Source organism: Panulirus ornatus, chromosome 9 (assembly GCF_036320965.1).
Source record: "Panulirus ornatus isolate Po-2019 chromosome 9, ASM3632096v1, whole genome shotgun sequence".
Taxonomy (NCBI): Eukaryota; Metazoa; Arthropoda; class Malacostraca; order Decapoda; family Palinuridae; genus Panulirus; species Panulirus ornatus.
Window position 1 is genome coordinate 24,839,028 of NC_092232.1, and position 18,987 is coordinate 24,858,014.

The 18,987-nt window shown below is 42.4% G+C and overlaps 1 protein-coding gene across 3 annotated transcripts in view; it reads right to left on the reverse strand.

The window, feature by feature from the left end:
* Window positions 1-3,180: 3,180 nt before the first annotated feature.
* The window catches only part of LOC139750281 (uncharacterized), a 359,881-nt gene continuing 344,074 nt past the window's right edge, over window positions 3,181-18,987 (reverse strand). For 2 of the 3 annotated variants that reach the window (XM_071664875.1, XM_071664874.1), the window contains exons 6-15: window positions 18,581-18,684; window positions 15,763-15,854; window positions 15,425-15,593; window positions 13,914-14,056; window positions 10,219-10,391; window positions 9,810-9,964; window positions 9,041-9,273; window positions 6,926-7,160; window positions 4,904-4,983; window positions 3,182-3,629 (exon numbers count right to left, since the gene is read on the reverse strand). In XM_071664875.1, the coding sequence (XP_071520976.1) occupies window positions 3,456-3,629; window positions 4,904-4,983; window positions 6,926-7,160; window positions 9,041-9,273; window positions 9,810-9,964; window positions 10,219-10,391; window positions 13,914-14,056; window positions 15,425-15,593; window positions 15,763-15,854; window positions 18,581-18,684 (1,558 nt within the window). In that variant the 3' untranslated portion in view covers window positions 3,182-3,455. Of the gene's footprint in view, window positions 3,630-4,903; window positions 4,984-6,925; window positions 7,161-9,040; window positions 9,274-9,809; window positions 9,965-10,218; window positions 10,392-13,913; window positions 14,057-15,424; window positions 15,594-15,762; window positions 15,855-18,580; window positions 18,685-18,987 lie in introns of all 3 variants that reach the window. The other variant, XM_071664876.1, reaches the window with a different exon arrangement.

The window sequence follows — 18,987 nt, forward strand, 5'->3', positions numbered from 1 at the left end:
GCAAATAAGTGAATTCTAGATTAATGTGGATAAAAATGAAAGTGGATGGCGAAAGATGAGCGATTACTGATATTTATGCACCTGGCCACGAGAAGAAAGATCATGAAAGGCAAGTGTTTTAGGAGCAGCTGAGTGAGTGCGTCAGCTGTTTTGATGCAAGAGACCAGATGAAAGTGAGTGGTTGCTTAAATGGGAAGGTATGTATCAAGGGAACTGAGGATATGATTTGGGGGGCATGGAGTATTCAGTATTATGAATATAAATGGTGAACAGCTTGTGGAGCTATGTGCTGAAAAAGAACTGGTAATTGGGACTATCTGGTTTAAGAAGAGGAGCATAAGTATACATGTGCGAGTAGAAGGGATAGTCAGCAGGCATTATAGGATTGCATGTTGATTGACAGGCTTATAGAAGAGAGACTTTTGGATGAAAATGTGCTGAAAGGGGCAGCTGACGGGATGTCTGATCACTATCTTGTGGAGCCAAGGGAAAGAATTTGTAAAGGCTTTAGGAAAACAGGAAACAGTATTAGCAAGAGCAGAGTAATGGACATAAATAAGATTGGAAAAGAATTGTATGAAGAAATGCCAAGAGAGATCGAGTGTAAAATGGCAAAAGGTGAGATCAAATGAAAAATGGAAGTGGGTGAGGAATGGGAGGTATTTAGGGAAGCAGTGATGGCACGTACAAGAGTTGCATGTAACAAGAGAACCATGGGAGGAGAGCAGATTTGAGATGGTAGTAAGTGGTGGGATGAAGAATTAAAGTCGTAAGTGAGAGAGAAAAGTGAGGAGTTTGGACGGTACTCACAGGGAAGGAGTGTAAATAGATGGAGGATGTATAATGAAAAGCGGCAGGACGTCAAAATGAAGGTGCATTAGCTGAAAAAGAGGCCAAATGAGAGTTGGGGTCAGCGAACATCAGTAAACTTTGACAAGAATAAGATGATGTTTTGGAACGAGATAAATAATGTGCGAAAAACAAGGTAACAAATGGGAACATCGGTGCAGGGGGCAAAAGGGTAAGTGGTGACAGTTAGTGATGGAATGAGGAGATGGAACGAGTATGTTGAATGATTGCTGAATGTGTTTGATGACAGAATGGCAAAAGTAGGATGTTTGGGTCGGGGTGGTATGTGAAGTGAGAGTCATGGGGAGTGGTTTGGTGAAGAGCGAAGAAGTGGTGGAAGCCTTACGAAGGATAAAATGTGGCAAGGCAGTTGGAGTGGATGGTAATGCTGTTGGATTTATTAAGAAAGGCGGTGACTGTGTTGTTGATTGCTTAGTTAGGATTTTTCATGTATGTATGGATTATGGGGAGGTGCCTGAGGAATTCGAAATGCATGTATAGTGCCATTACATAAAGGCAAAGGGGATAAAGTTGAGTGTCCATACTAAAGTGGTTTAAATTTGTCGAGTACATCTGATAATTTGTATGGAAGGGTATTGACTGAAAGGGTAAAGACATGCACAGAGCATCAGACCGGGGAGGAACAGTGCAGTTTCACAAGTGGTGGAGGATGTGTGGATCAGGTGTTAGTGGTGAAGAATGTATGTGAGAAATACTTAGAGAAACGAATTGATTTGTATGTGGCATTTATGGATCTGAAGAAAGCTTACGGTAACGTTGATTATGCACACACACACACACACACACACACACACACACACATATATATATATATATATATATATATATATATATATATATATATATATATATATATATATCATGTTCAGCAGTGCAGAGGGACAGATTAGTTGGGATAAGTTTGAATGGAGAACATCTGGAGGGAGTGAAGTGTTTTACATACCTGGGAGTGGACATGGCAACGAATGGAACCATGGAAGCGAGTCGTCGGGTTGGGGAGGGAGAGAAGGTTTTGCGAGCACTGAAGAATGTGTAAAAAGAGAGGTCGTTATGTGGGAGGGCGAAAATGGGCTTGTTTGAAGGTATGGGAGCTCCAGCGATGTCGTAAAGTTAAGAGGAATGGCTTTAGATGAGACGTGCGGAGGAGGGTGGATATGTTGGAAATGAAATGTCTGAGGACATGAGGTGTGAAGAATGTTGACCGAATAAGTAATAAAAGGGTAAGAGAGAGGTGTTTTGATAAGAAAACTGCGATTGAGAGAGCAGATGAGGGTGTGCTTAAATGGTTTGGACATAGGGAGAGAAGTGAGGAAAGGTTGACGAAACGGATATATGCGTCAGAAGAAGAGCGGATAAAGAGAGAAAGACCTAACTGGAGATGGAAGGATGAAGTGAATAAGATTTTGATTGCCTGAACCCGAACATGAAAGCGTGCATGAGAGATAATGAATTTGAATGATGTGGTATACAGGGGAAGACGTGCTAGAGAATGGATGTGAGCGAACGAGGCTTCCCCTCCCCCATCTTGCTGGCATCACCACGCTCACGCGGGTAACAGCGATACAAGTATACAAGAAAGATTCATACAATGAAACTGATTCTGGTTTCTGATGAATATATCACAGTAGGTATTAATAGATCACCAGAAAATGAGTGGAATTAATTTATATAAACTGCTGTACAATTTTTACACAATATGAATATACAGACCACAACACTGGCAACATGCCAACATTATTCTTCATTCACGTGCTAATAGACAATTTGAATTATATTCTTTTTATATGTATATTTTCATTTTCAGGTCTGTCATGCGATCATACACCCATGAGTATATTTCAAATGAAATTGTATGATTCATACACATTCTATCGTTTCTACTTGAGCGTTTCCTATAAATGATTCATCTTTCTCCTCATTAAATGTTCACAGGTCCCGAGGGAAACCAAACAGTAATAATGTGTGAACCATTTCCTTCAGAAAGAATCATAATCATCGTTATTTCATTTTTCATTCAATGAAACAATAATTCTTACGTTTTTAGCGATGTAGCCACAACATATGATGAGGTTTACTATGGTAATATCTTGATGTTTTGATAATGTATAGTTTTTTTGTGGGAGCGTTTCATACACCCATATATATATATATATATATATATATATATATATATATATATATATATATATATACTAGATCACGCACTCCACTGACTTTTTGCAATACACACACACACACACACACATATATATATATATATATATATATATACATATATATATATATATATATATATATATATATATATATATATATATATATATATATATACAAACAAATTGTGAAAGTCACCCTTGTAAAAACACATCTTACAGAGATTGCAGATAAAATTCTCTCTGATTCCCACCAGATAATCTCTTCACTGTTGCCCTCGCCAACACCACCTTTAAAAAAAAATCACATTTTTCTTTTTTCTTTCTTCTCTTAGACTCCTACGGGGTCCTGCCACCCCACATGAATACAAACATTTACAGTACTGTACAAATATTAAGATTTTAAGTTCAAATCTTAAACTCTGGCGGTGGCTAGTCTCTCAGCGACGTTCTGAGGGTCTTCAGCGTGTTAACGGAGTCGTCGGAGGTGGTGGCGGGGTACGTGGAGCGGACGCCCCTGCTGAGGGTGGAGGCGTGCGGGTGCTGAGGTAGGGGCTTCCTGCGGCGGGCGAACACACACATGATGGCGATGAGCACGATGCATATCTGCGGCAGGAGAGAATCAAGGGTTATCACCGGTACTGACAAGTCTTCACGTGTGAGGCAAGTCAACAGTCGTCAACCATGGGCCGCGCCTGGACGCGAGCCTAGGCCATCGACGTGATAAGACTACCAAGTTTAACCGCTCGGCTACCACTTGTTTCTCGTTTGTTTACCAATCCTAGTCGAAGATATTTCATAGTCCTCTTCCTCCGCAAACCAGATTTGATCGCCGTTTACCGAGCGAGCGAGGTAGTGCCAGGATCAGACGAAGAAAGGTCACATCCGTTCACATCCATTCTCTAGTTGTCATGTGTAATGCACCGTAACCACAGCTTCCCATCCACAACCTGGACGCTTCACATACCCTGGTTCAGTCCAATGACGGCACGTCGACCCCAGTATACTACGTCGTTCCACTTCACTCTATCCCGTGCACACTTGTCACCCTTCTGCATGTTTATGCCCCGATCGCTTAAAATCTTCTTCACTCTATCCTTCCACCTCCAATTTGGTCTACCGCATCTCCTAGCTCCCTCCACTTCCGACACATACATCCTCTATGTCAACCTTTCCTCGCTCATTCTCTTCTTATGTCCAAACCATTTCAGCACATCCTCTTCTGCTGTCTCAACCACACACTTATCATTACTACACATCTCTCTTACCCTTTTCATTACTTACTAGATCAAACCACTCTGTTTGTAATGGAGATGACACATTACCTCAAGCACAGAGACAGAATACAATATCAAAAGAGGAGAACGTTGTTGAAAACATGTAAAACAGACTTCGCCTGCTTAAGGTTACACCTCGAGCGAGACTGTCTAATTCAAACGGGCTGTTCCTGAATGAATTGCAGACACGAAGTTACAAGAACCCGATAAAGGGTCTTGGAGAGTGTATAATAATAATAATAATAATAATAATAATAATAATAATAATAATAATGATGATAATAATAATGATAATTATAATGATAACAATAATAAATGATAATAATATTAACAATAATAATAATAATAATAATAAATGATAATATCATTAATAATATCAATAATGATAATAATGATAATAATAATAATATAATAATAATAATAATAATAATAATAATAATAATAATAATAATAATAAATAATAATAATAATGATAATAATATTGTTAATGATAATGCACCGAATATCACCTATGTAGGAATGGATCATTTTTGCTATCACGAATGATATTTCGTGAGTGAGAAGGTGTCGTCAGTACAGAGAAGGGCCAGGAGGACGTGTTACCTGCAGGATGATGGCGGAGATAATGATGGCGATGACCACCTCCCTGGACGTGCACACCAGCTGCGACAACCGTCGGGCCTCTGGTATGAGGAAATGGAAATATGAGCATGTATGCACACCTCACAGAGGCTAGTGAGTAATGGCACATGTGAGTAATGGGGTAACACGTATGAGGAGTGACACAACGCGTATGAATGAGGGGGCAACATGAATGAATAATGGCACAACACGTGTGAATAATGGGGCAGCACGAGAAAATAATGGCACAACAAGTATGGGTAATGCCACAACATGTGTGAGTAATGGCACAACACGTGTGAGTATTATGGCACAACGCGTGTGAGTAATGCCACAACACGTGTGAGTAATGTCACAACACGTGTGAGTATTATAGCACAACACGTGTGAGTAATGCCACGACATGTGTGAGTAATGGAACAACACGTGTGAGTATTATGGCACAACGCGTGTGAGTAATGCCACAACACGTGTGAGTAATGCCACAACACGTGTGAGTAATGCCACAACACATGTGAGTCATGGCACAACACGTGTGAGTAATGGCACAACACGTGTGAGTCATGGCACAACACGTGTGAGTAATGGCACAACACGTGTGAGTAACGGCACAACACGTGTGAGTAATGCCACAAGACGTGTGAGTGATGGCACAACACGTGTGAGTGATGGCACAACACGTGTGAGTGATGGCACAACACGTGTGAGTGATGGCACAACACGTGTGAGTAATGGCACAATGCTTGTGGGTAATGGAATAACACTAGTGAACAACAGTACAACGGAATGAAATATGGTACAGCACCAATGAAATATGTGACAACACTTATGAATAGTGGCACAGCTGGTGAATAATGGCAAGCGTATCAGGATCTGTGTCCCCATCCATCATGGTCGCTCTTGAGAGCTCGTGTGTGTGTGTGTGTGTGTGTGTGTGTGCGTGTGTGTGTGTGTGTAAGCAGGCAGAACAGTTTTTGTTAAACACTAATGCATATTCAGCGCTCACTAGCTTCCTGTTCTCATATTTCCATTTTCATCATAAGTTTTGCTGCGTCAGATAAAATGTGGATCAAATGTCGTATAGTGAATATGAATATACGACACTTTATCAAATGAAGCAAAATGTGTGGCGAGGAAAATTGAAAACTACTAGAAAGGCATTGAGTGTTATATATCGAGAGAATGAGTGAGGAAAGATTGACAAAGAGGATATATGTGTCAGAGGTGGAGGGAACGAGGAGAAGTGGGAGACCAAATTGGAGGTGGAAGGATGGAGTGAAAAAGATTTTGAGCGATCGGGACCTGAACATACAGGAGGGTGAAAGGCGTGCAAGGAATAGAGTAAATTGGAACGATTTGGTACACTGGAATCGACTTGCTGTCAATGGATTGAACCAGGGCATGCGAAGCGTCTGGGGTAAACCATAGAAAGTTGTGTGGGGCCTGGATGTGGAAAGGGAGCTGTGGTTGCAGTGCATTACACATGACAGCAAGAGATTGAGTGTGAACGAATGTGGCCTTAGTTGTCTTTTCCTAGCGCTACCTCTCGCGCGCGCGGGGGGGAAGGGGGGTGCTGTTTCATGTGTGGCGGGGTGGCGACGAGAATGGATGAAGGCAGCAAGTATGAATTATCTACATGTGTATATATGTATATGTCTGTGTATGTATACGTTTGTATATCTTGAAATGTATAGGTATGTATATGTGCGTGTGTGAGCATTTATATGTATGCATGTGTATGTCGGTGGGTTGGGCCATTCTTTTGTCTGTTTCCATGCGCAACCTTGCTTACGCGGGAGACAGTGACTAAGTATAATAAATGAATAAAGATATATATATATATATATATATATATATATATATATATATATATATATATATATATATATATATATATATGAGGATGTGTTGCAGTGCATGATGATTTCGTAACTGCAGGATTTCTCTGTGTAAAGTAAACCAATGTGAGGGTGAGAGTACTGTAGGGAGAGGGCAGGAGCTGACCTGTCTCCTCTGGCAGGAGCCCCGCCTTCAATGGCCTGACGGAGTTGCTGTTGACGATGATCTCCTTCTGCAGGGGCATCTCGTGGTAGATGGCATCGGGGTCCTCCTCAGGCTGGTCTCCCAGGGTCACCTCACCTCCTACCAACGTCAGCTCCCCGTCTAACGTCAGCAGACCACCCTCTTCCGTCAGCCCTCGGCGCTTCCGACCGTAGGATATGATAGAGCCACACTGAGCCTGCGGGAAGAAAAAAGAAAAGGAAATCTAGGAACCGTAGAGTCTTGGTAGAATGAGGGGGAAGGCATGAGGCAGATCAGGTATCTATGAGTGATGCAAAAGAAGGAGAGGTAGCAGTTAGAAAGAGTATTATGGGTTGTAATGTTGGACTCACAAGCTCACACTAACAACTGCTTTATGAGATTTTGTAGTTGAAATTAACGAGAAGTCCTGTTTTCGTCCAGATATTTGTTATTATCATCTTTACAATCAAGATTGTTGGCGCCATGTCTCAGGATCTTCGCTCTGGATTAGGGCGAATCTCGCTTTTTCATCAGAAGTGAAGGAAAATTAAGTTCCATACGATGTCCTACGATATTCAAGAGAACTGATGCATACAAGCAAGCAAAAAGCGAAAAATGAATTTGTGTTCGCGTTGCTCTTTTGAGACCGTCGAAAACATATGCTCGGGAATGTTCAGATATGGCTTATCTCACCGCTCCCCACAGCACCAATATCCTTCCCTGAGGTCGGTGTGTGTGCAGTCTCCACCCTCTCTGAAACTGCAGATGGGATGGTGATGAGAGCCAAGAGGAGGGAAATGTTATATCAAGGGTTGAATATGCTCTCTACTGCCTCCTGCCACCAGGCTCTCCCCTGTCGCCTCACACTTTGATTACAGTGTCTCATAATATTTACTCTTGGGTGGGATGAAGTGTAAGGGATAGAGAGGGGACGGCAGGAGACTTTGCTCGGCGCCATCATTTTTCTTTTTTTTTTTTCGTGAGTTCCTACAACATCCTCCCCTGACCAGGTATTCAAACCATCACTGGTACTTTCTTTGACGAATAGATTTGATCGCATCAGATCCTGAAATTCAATTCTGCCATCTTTCTAAATTTGTCTCTCACCCACCGTTCTCTCTCTCTCTCTCTCTCTCTCTCTCTCTCTCTCTCTCTCTCTCTCTCTCTCTCTCTCTCTCTCTCTCCCCACGTTCTCTCCTTTATTTCTTATAACTCTGCCACACACTTGGTTTACTCATGATGGTATACGAGAGTGTGTAGGTATGACTGGAATGAAACTGGCCTGAATGTATGGGGACCTTGCCCCATTTTTGCATATGAGAGAGAGAGAGAGAGAGAGAGAGAGAGAGAGAGAGAGAGAGAGAGAGAGAGAGAGAGAGAGAGAGAGAGAGAGAGCATGTCAAAACTCAAGAGTTACTGGAATGTATCATGCACCAACGAACTCGACATATTCTCAATTTCAGCTCCATATGTGCACATGGTGAAAAAAATATTTCCGAACGGATCCGATGAATTTCGAAATGATCAATACGACTCGTGCTTTCTCGGTAAGGTTGGTAAGCGTGAACGCTAGACAAATTTCCTAACAATTATGGTATCCCTATTTCATAGTAAAATTTCGTTGAAATATGAAATCAAGGTAACATTTATTATGGCATATAACAAGCAATATTGCTAGAAATCGATACATAACAATATCTTGAAAGAAGGACTACAAATGTGAGGCCAGATCAATGAGCATATCTCAAAATCCTTTGTCGGTGGTCATATTGTTTCACACATAAAGTGGCAAGATACTTTTTTTTTACCGTGTGTACATAATCCCGTTGCAGGACTTATCATTTCTACTAGTAACTTAGGAAACTGTCACTCTTAGTAGTGGGAGAAATTCAAAACGCTTTTCTTTTAACGAGAATTTTCGTTTAAAGTTTGAAGGAAGCTGAGAGATCATTCAATATCACTTAGATCTTCGCAAAACATTACTGTACCAGTATTTCCAAAGGCTATACAGTAAACCTTCTCATTCCCCGAGTGAACAATATTCTATCACCACTAAAAGCTCGTCTCTAGACCCCTGGAACATTTCCTGGAACTTACTGGTCGACACTCGTCCAGGCAGAACTGGACGTTGACCTGGAAGCGCACCACCTGGTCCTCGGAGAACTTGAAGGCCTCAAACTTGCCCTGGAGGCTCTTGGTTCCGGGCACTGGCTGGAGGGACGGGAAGATGACCGGGTCAACAGGGCAGCCGCGCTCGTCCAGGAGGGTAATGGAGTCGCTGTTGTCCCCGCTCTTGGCTACCAGGTTACGGGCCAAGATGCCGTACACGCCTGAAAGGAACGAGGAAATGTGTCAGCTACTTCAAGACTGGTTTGAACGAGTCAAAATGCTATAGATACCCATTCTGAATTAGAAATACTGATAACATTTTCATATTACTTTCAAACTTTGGAAGAAAACCCCATTCGACAGACCATATCATTCTGGAACAGAAACCCTCTGGTTCCTGCTTTCTTTGAATGTCAGCATCGTTATACTTTAACTAGACATCATGGTCACCCATCACAGCTACATCCACTTGTCAACCTTATACTCACACACACACACACACACACACACACACCAAGACACACCAAGACACACCATCAACAACTACTTCTATTCACCAGTCAACTACCACAGTCATTCTCCATCTCTGCTATCCACTAACACTAACGATAACAAGAGCCTTTATTCACCACCACAACCACCTCAATCATCACCGTTAGCAATCACGAACCTCACCACAACCACCATCTTCACTTACCTCCACGGCCACCGCACTATTACCACCACTTGCAACCACTTCCAGACAGTCAGTACTCACTGTCACTGTCCAGCTCCAGTCTAAGATAGAGCTCCTCGCCCAGTCTGGCACCGTTGATGTCGTTGCCTGCGCGGTCGACGATGCGCAAGCGGATCCTGGGTGACGGAGCCGTGGCGTTCACGATGGCCGTCGCTACGCCGCCGCTCGGGAAATTGCTGTCGGATGAAACCAACGAATCATGAAACTGACCGGAGAGCGAAAGTGAAGTCTCTGAGGTCGGAAATGGATGGAAATATTGCTGGAAGAGAAAGCGATCCAAGTCTCTAGATAAGAGTTCTAATGATATCTGTATATAAGATGTTTAAACCATTGGCTAACGATTCATGGTGTACGGAAAATCTGTCTATTGGAGAGTGACTGTTGGTGAGGTAAGATGTTACTAGAGAGGCTACTGGAGGGCAGGACTCACCCGACGATGAAGTTGAAGCTGTCGGTGACGGTCTTGTTGGTCGTCTCGAACAGACAGAGGAGCTTGATAGCCTTATCCCCCCGTCGCTGGATGACTGGATGGTGCTGGACGACTATCACGTTGCTGTATATGCCGTTGCCTTCATCCATCACGCCGCAGTCAGGGTCCGCGAACTGCAAAAGTAACACACACCTTCGGTCACCTGCTCATGTTGTATACGTCCAGAGCAGTGAAAGAGATAGGGATTGATCCTGAAGTGACTGACACTGAAGAGGAAGAGGATGGTGAAAGAGGTACTTCGGCTTCCAAGTAAACCAAAGGAGAGAATGGAAGTAGAGTCAAGTATTCCTTACTTATCGTATGTGTCCGATCATCTCGGTCCTGGAAATAGGAGTGCTTTACCTTAAGCCCTCCGTTTTCTGTTTTGAAGAAATCCAGCGCCTTACCAGTGACCGACCAGGCGCTGTACTCTACCCTTCCTGAAGTTCATGATTATAACATCATCATCTGTGTCTGTGCTGTACCGCTACGGTTGCGAGCGATGCCCTTGTGAAACTGACATTTAGTGGATCACCTGTATGAGCCAAAGGGCTTTACTTGTCAGTGAGATTATTTTCGAAACTATGTGTATGGAACATCTTCCCTCCCCCTCACCTTCCGCTGACGTAATCTAGCATCACTATAACTCACCTCCTGCACATATCTACCTTTGCATGCATTCTGAAGCTCTTGCATTTCCACCTTGCAAACATTTCCAAGTCCTCATCCCTTCAGAATGATAACTCATTGTCAACAGTCATCTGTCTTTCATATCTTTGTATACAGATTTCTGTACTAATGTATGTACTTCATAGACTGCTATTTGACCTGTGTGTCATCATTACTACGTGGTCGCCTGCTCGAAGTACGTGAGTTAATGAGCGTTTTAACTATATTTCAACTGGACTGACTAGCTATAGTGGAAATGGTATACGTTAAATATTCACTAATATCACTAAATGCTCATAATACTCAGTTATCGGTGACTGAATGAAATAGATAAATGAAATTATCTTGATATGAGTCGATGTGAACGAACTTCTACAACACTGACAATGAAATTTGATTCCATTATTATGTCAATAAAGGAACCATAGTATAAAGTCATTACCTGATGATATATGCAAATGATTAATTTCATGTATATGGTAGGGAAATGACAGTTCTTTGAGATAATGACAGGAATAACACTGAGGAATACAAAGGAATTCAAGCAGCAACAGACCCTTGGGTCCCTACGAAGCTGTTTGTGACTGGATGATATCAGAAACTCACAGAATAGTGTAATGAAAGTTAGAAGGTATAAAGATAATGCAAAGAGAATAATCTGCAAATTGTCATTTGGACAAGGAAGAGTCAAATAATGAAAGTTTTAGACGTATTTATAGTACTGCTTTCAGTCACTCTGCTTGGCAAATCATTCCATGTAGTATGAATACTTTTTTTTTTTTTTTTTTATACTTTGTCGCTGTCTCCCGCGTTTGCGAGGTAGCGCAAGGAAACAGACGAAAGAAATGGCCCAACCCCCCCCCCCCCCATACACATGTACATACACACGTCCACACACGCAAATATACATACCTACACAGCTTTCCATGGTTTACCCCAGACGCTTCACATGCCTTGATTCTATCCACTGACAGCACGTCAACCCCTGTATACCACATCGCTCCAATTCACTCTATTCCTTGCCCTCCTTTCACCCTCCTGCATGTTCAGGCTCCGATCACACAAAATCTTTTTCACTCCATCTTTCCACCTCCAATTTGGTCTCCCTCTTCTCCTCGTTCCCTCCACCTCCGACACATATATCCTCTTGGTCAATCTTTCCTCACTCATTCTCTCCATGTGCCCAAACCATTTCAAAACACCCTCTTCTGCTCTCTCAACCACGCTCTTTTTATTTCCACACATCTCTCTTACCCTTACGTTACTTACTCGATCAAACCACCTCACACCACACATTTTCCTCAAACATCTCATTTCCAGCACGTCCATCCTCCTGCGCACATCTCTATCCATAGCCCACGCCTCGCAACCATACAACATTGTTGGAACCACTATTCCTTCAAACATACCCATTTTTGCTTTCCGAGATAATGTTCTCGACTTCCACACATTTTTCAAGGCTCCCAGAATTTTCGCCCCCTCCCCCACCCTATGATCCACTTCCGCTTCCATGGTTCCATCCGCTGACAGATCCACTCCCAGATATCTAAAACACTTCACTTCCTCCAGTTTTTCTCCATTCAAACTCACCTCCCAATTGACTTGACCCTCACCCCTACTGTACCTAATAACCTTGCTCTTATTCACATTTACTCTTAACTTTCTTCTTCCACACACTTTACCAAACTCAGTCACCAGCTTCTGCAGTTTCTCACATGAATCAGCCACCAGCGCTGTATCATCAGCGAACAACAACTGACTCACTTCCCAAGCTCTCTCATCCCCAACAGACTTCATACTTGCCCCTCTTTCCAGGACTCTTGCATTTACCTCCCTAACAACCCCATCCATAAACAAATTAAACAACCATGGAGACATCACACACCCCTGCCGCAAACCTACATTCACTGAGAACCAATCACTTTCCTCTCTTCCTACACGTACACATGCCTTACATGAATACTGTTGAGGAAAAAAGTACTTCGCTGTCAACGCCATCTTTAGTCGAGTACAGGTACTATATGAACCAGTTACGGGCCGCAGGATATCCATGTTATGTCGTTTCCCATGCTAATTCGTTTCGCAATGTCATCATGAAAGCCTTAGTTGACGGAACGTATTTTTTAAGAGCTGGTATGGAATTTTTCTTCCTAACGAAGGTATACATTACTCAGTAGAGAACCCATATTTGCATATGTTTATTATCATTATTATCATTATCATTGTTATCATTATCATTATTATTACTTTTATCATTATTGTTATTATTATCATTATCATTATTGTTATCATTATTATTATCATTATTGTTATCATTATTATTAACTTTTGTTCTCTGATGGTCATTATAATTATTTCTCATACTTTTGATTATCATTAATAGTATTATTAGTAATATCAGTGTTATCATTATCATTAGTTGTATCAGTATTATTATTGTTATAATTACTATCATAATTAATGATAATAGCAGCAGTAGTAGTAAGAATGTCCACAATATGATACAAAAATGACAGAATATACTGCAAGATTCAAAAGTAACAAAGATCTTATTGTTCTTTATTAACTATATGGGAAGGCTCTTACTTACTTATGTAGGTACTTACCTTGATGATGTGGGAAGTGTCTGTACTTACCTTTATGATGAAGAAAGTAGCGGTACTTACTCTGATGAAGGTGGAGGTGTGGGCACTTACAATGACGATCAAGGGGAAGTGTCGGCACTAACCATGATGATGAAGGGGAAGTCGAGGTACTTATATGAATGATGAGGTGTGAAAGTGGCAGCGCCACTTCCCCTGACGACGAAGGGGAAGTGACGGTACCGACCTTGTCTTATGAGGGAAAGGGCAAGACCTACACTGACGATGAAGAGGGAAGGGGCGGTACTTAACTGGATGATGAGGGAAATGGCTGGACTTACACTGACGACGAAGAAGGAAGTGGCGATACTTACCTTAATGATAAAGGAAAGTGGTGGTACTGACCTTGATGACAAGGGAAGTGTCGGTCCTGCTCCTGTCGCGGGACTGGCAGGTGGTGGGGAAATCCCTGGAGAAGAGGCGGCCCTTAAAGGGCTCAGCCGTGTGAAGCTGAACCGTCATGCCGTCCACACTGCAGGACAACCGTACTGAAGACGACACGAGAAGAGTCAACACCACAACAGGAATATATATATATATATATATATATATATATATATATATATATATATATATATATATATATATATATATATATATAGAAGGCGACTAAAAGGGGAGGGAGCGGGGGGCTGGAAATCCTCCCCTCTCTCTCTTTTTTTTTTTTAATTTTCCAAAAGAAGGAACAGAGGGGGCCAGGTGAGGATATTCCAAAAAAGGCCCAGTCCTCTGTTCTTAACGCTACCTCGCTATCGCGGGAAATGGCGAATAGTATGAAAAAAATATATATATATATATATATATATATATATATATATATATATATATATATATATATATATATAAAGGGGACGGTGACATACATGAAACACCTGATAGGGATTTGTATGTGTTATTCATGGAGATGGATCGAGAAATCCTACGATTGGGTTGACCGAAAGGCCTTTTGAAAGGAGCTACAAATATACAATGTAAATGAAAGATTATTCAATTCAGTCAGGTCTTATCAGCAGCGTAAGGCAAGTCTGCGAGTAAGAAGAGAGGTGGGTGAATAGTTCCCAGTAAAGGTGGGTCTGAGCCAGGGATATGCGATATCACCATGGCTGTTTAATCTGCTCAAAAACATGTGTGGTGCAGAAGGTAAATGGGAGGAGTTGCATTCGCCCTACAGAGACAATCACACAGCATCATTGCTCATGACCTGTGGGTCCTCCTGAGCGCTGCGGTATCTGCCGTAGCAGTAAGCTCTGGCGCATGAAGACCAGGTTAAGTATGAATGAACTGTACTTTATGTAAACATGATTTGCATTACAAGATGAAACTGCAAAAATGTGTCTTTTGCGCCACTTCATCGCATTTTATTTTCTGTCGTCTTTTGTAAGAGTTTAGTTCACAACAAAGCTCTCCAAGTCCTCGCCTGGCACAGAGAATGAGAACTCGTGTGACAAGGATGATGTAGAAATAAACATGATGACATCATGAACAACTAGAACAACAATAAAAGATATGAAGATAAGTTCACCGTTCCTCCAGCAGAGGGGACAGGTAAAGGTAGATTACCTTCACTAGGAGAAGCAAGTACTGACATTATCTACAGCAGGAGAGGCAGCTACTGACAGATTTCCTCCAGAAGGAGGGGGTGAGTAGAGTACTGACAAATTACCTACAGCAGAAGTGGCAGGTACTGACTGACTGACTGACCGCTGCAGGAGGGAAGGCCACTATAACACACTAACTTCACCAGGAGAGAGAGAGAGAGAGAGAGAGAGAGAGAGAGAGAGAGAGAGAGAGAGAGAGAGAGAGAGAGAGAGAGAGAGAGCTCTTCAGGTATCCAGATTCCAGTAGGAGGTACTCACGGTCCAGGCAGGTGGTGCGCTGGAAGTAGGTGGATCCGGGCAGCGGCAGCACGGATGAAGGGCCCGCCGACACCATGTCGTCGCCGGAGAGACGACACACGCTCGCCCGAGCAAACCAAGTGAACGACCGGCAGTTGAAGGACGCCTCCGACTCACAGGCTTGTTGGCACTGGTGGGGGAGACATGACAGTTGGCAATGGTGGGGAGACATGATAGTTGGCACTGGTGGGGAGACAAGAGACACTCGTGGCAATTCGCTAACTAGCGGGCAAAACAAGTACACACACACACACACACACACACACACATAACCAACACCTGCAGGTGGAGCACCTTACCTCTGCCAGGGACCTGACGGTGAACTGGACATCCCCTTGACCCAAGTCCTGCTGGGGCAGCTCCTCGTACTCACAGTGCTGAGACTGGGGAACTGATGGAGGAAGACTTAGGTCAGTTATACATGAATAACATGGCTTGTGAGGTTGCCATGATACATACGAGGTGGACAGTGTGCTGTTGTATGGGATGGTTTCAGGGTTGTTAAGCGTGTCAGTATTTACATGTATGCCTAACAAGCTGCACACTGAGCATTGAGTTTACCATGCTTGCTAAACTGTGGCGAAAGCAAAATTTGGTCCTACTTTTATCATCGGTATCAGGTTCTCTCATGGGCGAGAACTGTGGCCTGAAGTCTGAACTCCACGTCATCTCGTGCCGTCTCAAACACTTAACGTGTGAAAAACTGTATTCACAAGATGGAAAACGGTCGCATGTTCTCGTTAGTCTAGCAAGGTATTCTAGGTTAGCATGTCAGCAATTCTAACACCAAATCGAAACAACTGAAAAGCGAATCTAATGCTATATCTTACAACGCTTGCATGAGACCTAGTCATTCTTCAATGTCTACTTAATAAGAGAAACTATCCAAATACATATAACCATATGTACACAGAAGAATGCAAAGGAATTCATCTGTAATCACTTTGTAAGAGCAAAATGCATTTTGATTCACACTCTTACTTTAGATTTGCGATACATTTAGATTTTCACATTGATAACAGAACGAATAATCTTCATTTTAATGATGTAAACCACAATGAGCTCTGAACAGTGATGATTTGCGCCATAGGCGATAATGAAATGCTTAAAAACTCTACAACAATACTTATATTTGGTCACGAACCATAGGTGACGTTGGTGACGTGTTTCGGTGGCTGGTGTAACACTACTGACCTCCAGCTGTCGCCCAAGAACGAAAAACTGCGGATTAACAACATCCAGTTACAATAGTGCCGACATCTTTGCGGGGGTCGAACTGATCATGGCGAGCGAGACCACAACTCGGGTACGATACATCACATGTGAAACCTCTAGTTACTCGGGAGGAAGACACGATGCATACACAATTTGAACGACCAGTTTCGATTATGCGTTAATCATGTCGAATCATGAACAATCAGCGATGAATCAAATCGTATATTCCTTACGTCGGAATTATGCTGACATTCATCCAGCGCGATATATGACATTGTTCATCCGTCTGAATATAGGTATTGTCATCACGCTGAATTACACTTTTCTCCGTCGAATTAACGATCATGTCTTCCGTCTGAATATATCATGTTCTTCACGCTGAATAAGTATTTTTCTCGAACAGACTGTCCAGCAATTAGCTGACATTACCACGAAAGTCAGTCATCAGGCGTAATGTCAGCCAGTAAAGTACATTCATCAGGTATGTGCATATCCACTGAATAATATCAGTCACACTGATATGCATCAATGCATCCAGGTCTGTTACTGACGCCCTTTGTCAATCGGTGGTTTACTGATACATGTCACATGTCTGAATAATACGATCTAGTTTTGCCAGCGATCATGGAATTCGATCAGTCTGGAATATGCTGTTGTTATCCAGTCGTCTGGAATTATCCAGCGTATGATCATTTGTTCATTCCAGCGTCTGGAATTATAGCTGATCATTTGTTCATTCCAGCGTCTGGAATTATAGCTGATCATTTGTTCATTCCAGCGTCTGGAATCATAGCTGATCATCTGTTCGTTCCAGCGTCTGGAATCATAGCTGATCATTGTTCGTTCCAGCGTCTGGAATTATAGCTGATCATTTGTTCATTCCAGCGTCTGGAATCGTAGCTGATCATCTGTTCGTTCCAGCGTCTGGAATCAAGATGATTCTTGATTCGTTCAGGCTGTGAACAAGTAGACTGTCAGTTTCAAGTTACTCATGTAAAGTCCAGCGTACTGATACTCATACTAACGGTACTGTACATACGTATCCAGGTCTGTGATGATCATACTAACAGGACATGTACATGTAAGTACTCACGGTCATGGTACATGATACAGTACTACCACAGGTACATGGTACATGATACAGTACTACCACAGGTACATGGTACATGATACAGTACTACCACAGGTACATAGCACATGATACAGTATTACCTCATGTTTACGGTACATGGTACAGCATTACCAACTCCAGGCATCACTGTTTTATGGCTTTATTTCGGAGAATTTTTTTATTTCATTTTTGTTATGGGACTCATCTGTCAGTACAGTGTGCAGATACAGGTATACAATTTCAATAAATATTTCTCTCGATAAATGAAAATGTAATAAAATAAGAGCTAAGAACAGTTGCCCTGGAGACTTTATTCGCCTGAATGGATTAATTGTCACCTAACCAGGTACTTGAAGACAATCTAAACTTTTTAATTACCATCCTGCTCGAGGACTTCATTATAAAAACGTATGATCAGTTAGTCAGTATTGTAATCTAACAACAGGATGGTAGCAATTACCAGGTGCATGGGTACCCACATGGGTACTTAAGCGTTGTAATCAAGTTAATGACAATCTGCCCAGAGTACTTCATAATGTGTATATGTTATCGGAAATAACAGCTATTGATTACTGAAGGATCATTAAGCTATAAATCGTCTACACACGTCAATGACACCTAATTGCAAATATCGTACTGGCTTGAGTCGTCCATACATCTTCAACACAAGAGATTATGTAGGTTTTTGCTTCATAAATGTAGTTCATAACACTTTAATTAGTCTAACTAGGACACTAGTAAGAGTTATTAGAAAAGTTCTGTGAAACATACGAGAGACGCCACATACGTACTCCCAGCACACTGGTTCTCTATGTAGTGGACGAGGGGGGACGTGGGGCGGAAGCTGAGGGGTTGCGTCCGTCGGTCCTGGCGACTCAGGCGACACACAGCGTCCCTGCAAGGAAGAGCAACAGCTGTGGTTACGAGTCAAGCTGTGGTTCAAACCCCGGGCTTGAGAGTGCAGGTCAGGGGTCAAAGACTGCAGATGAAGTGGCTATGCAGGCTCTCAGATCGGGAATGGGAAGGTGTTCAGGTGGTCTAAGTCATGAGTGTGGTTGTCTTGGGATAATTTCCACAGGAGTTCGTGCTGGAGGCTGGATGTCGAACAGCTCAGGCAGAGGCAAAGGTCTTTCGTGGAGTCACGAAGAGCTAGGATCAGATGATATGGCCAGTCGTAGGGAGGTGTAAAGATAAGAAG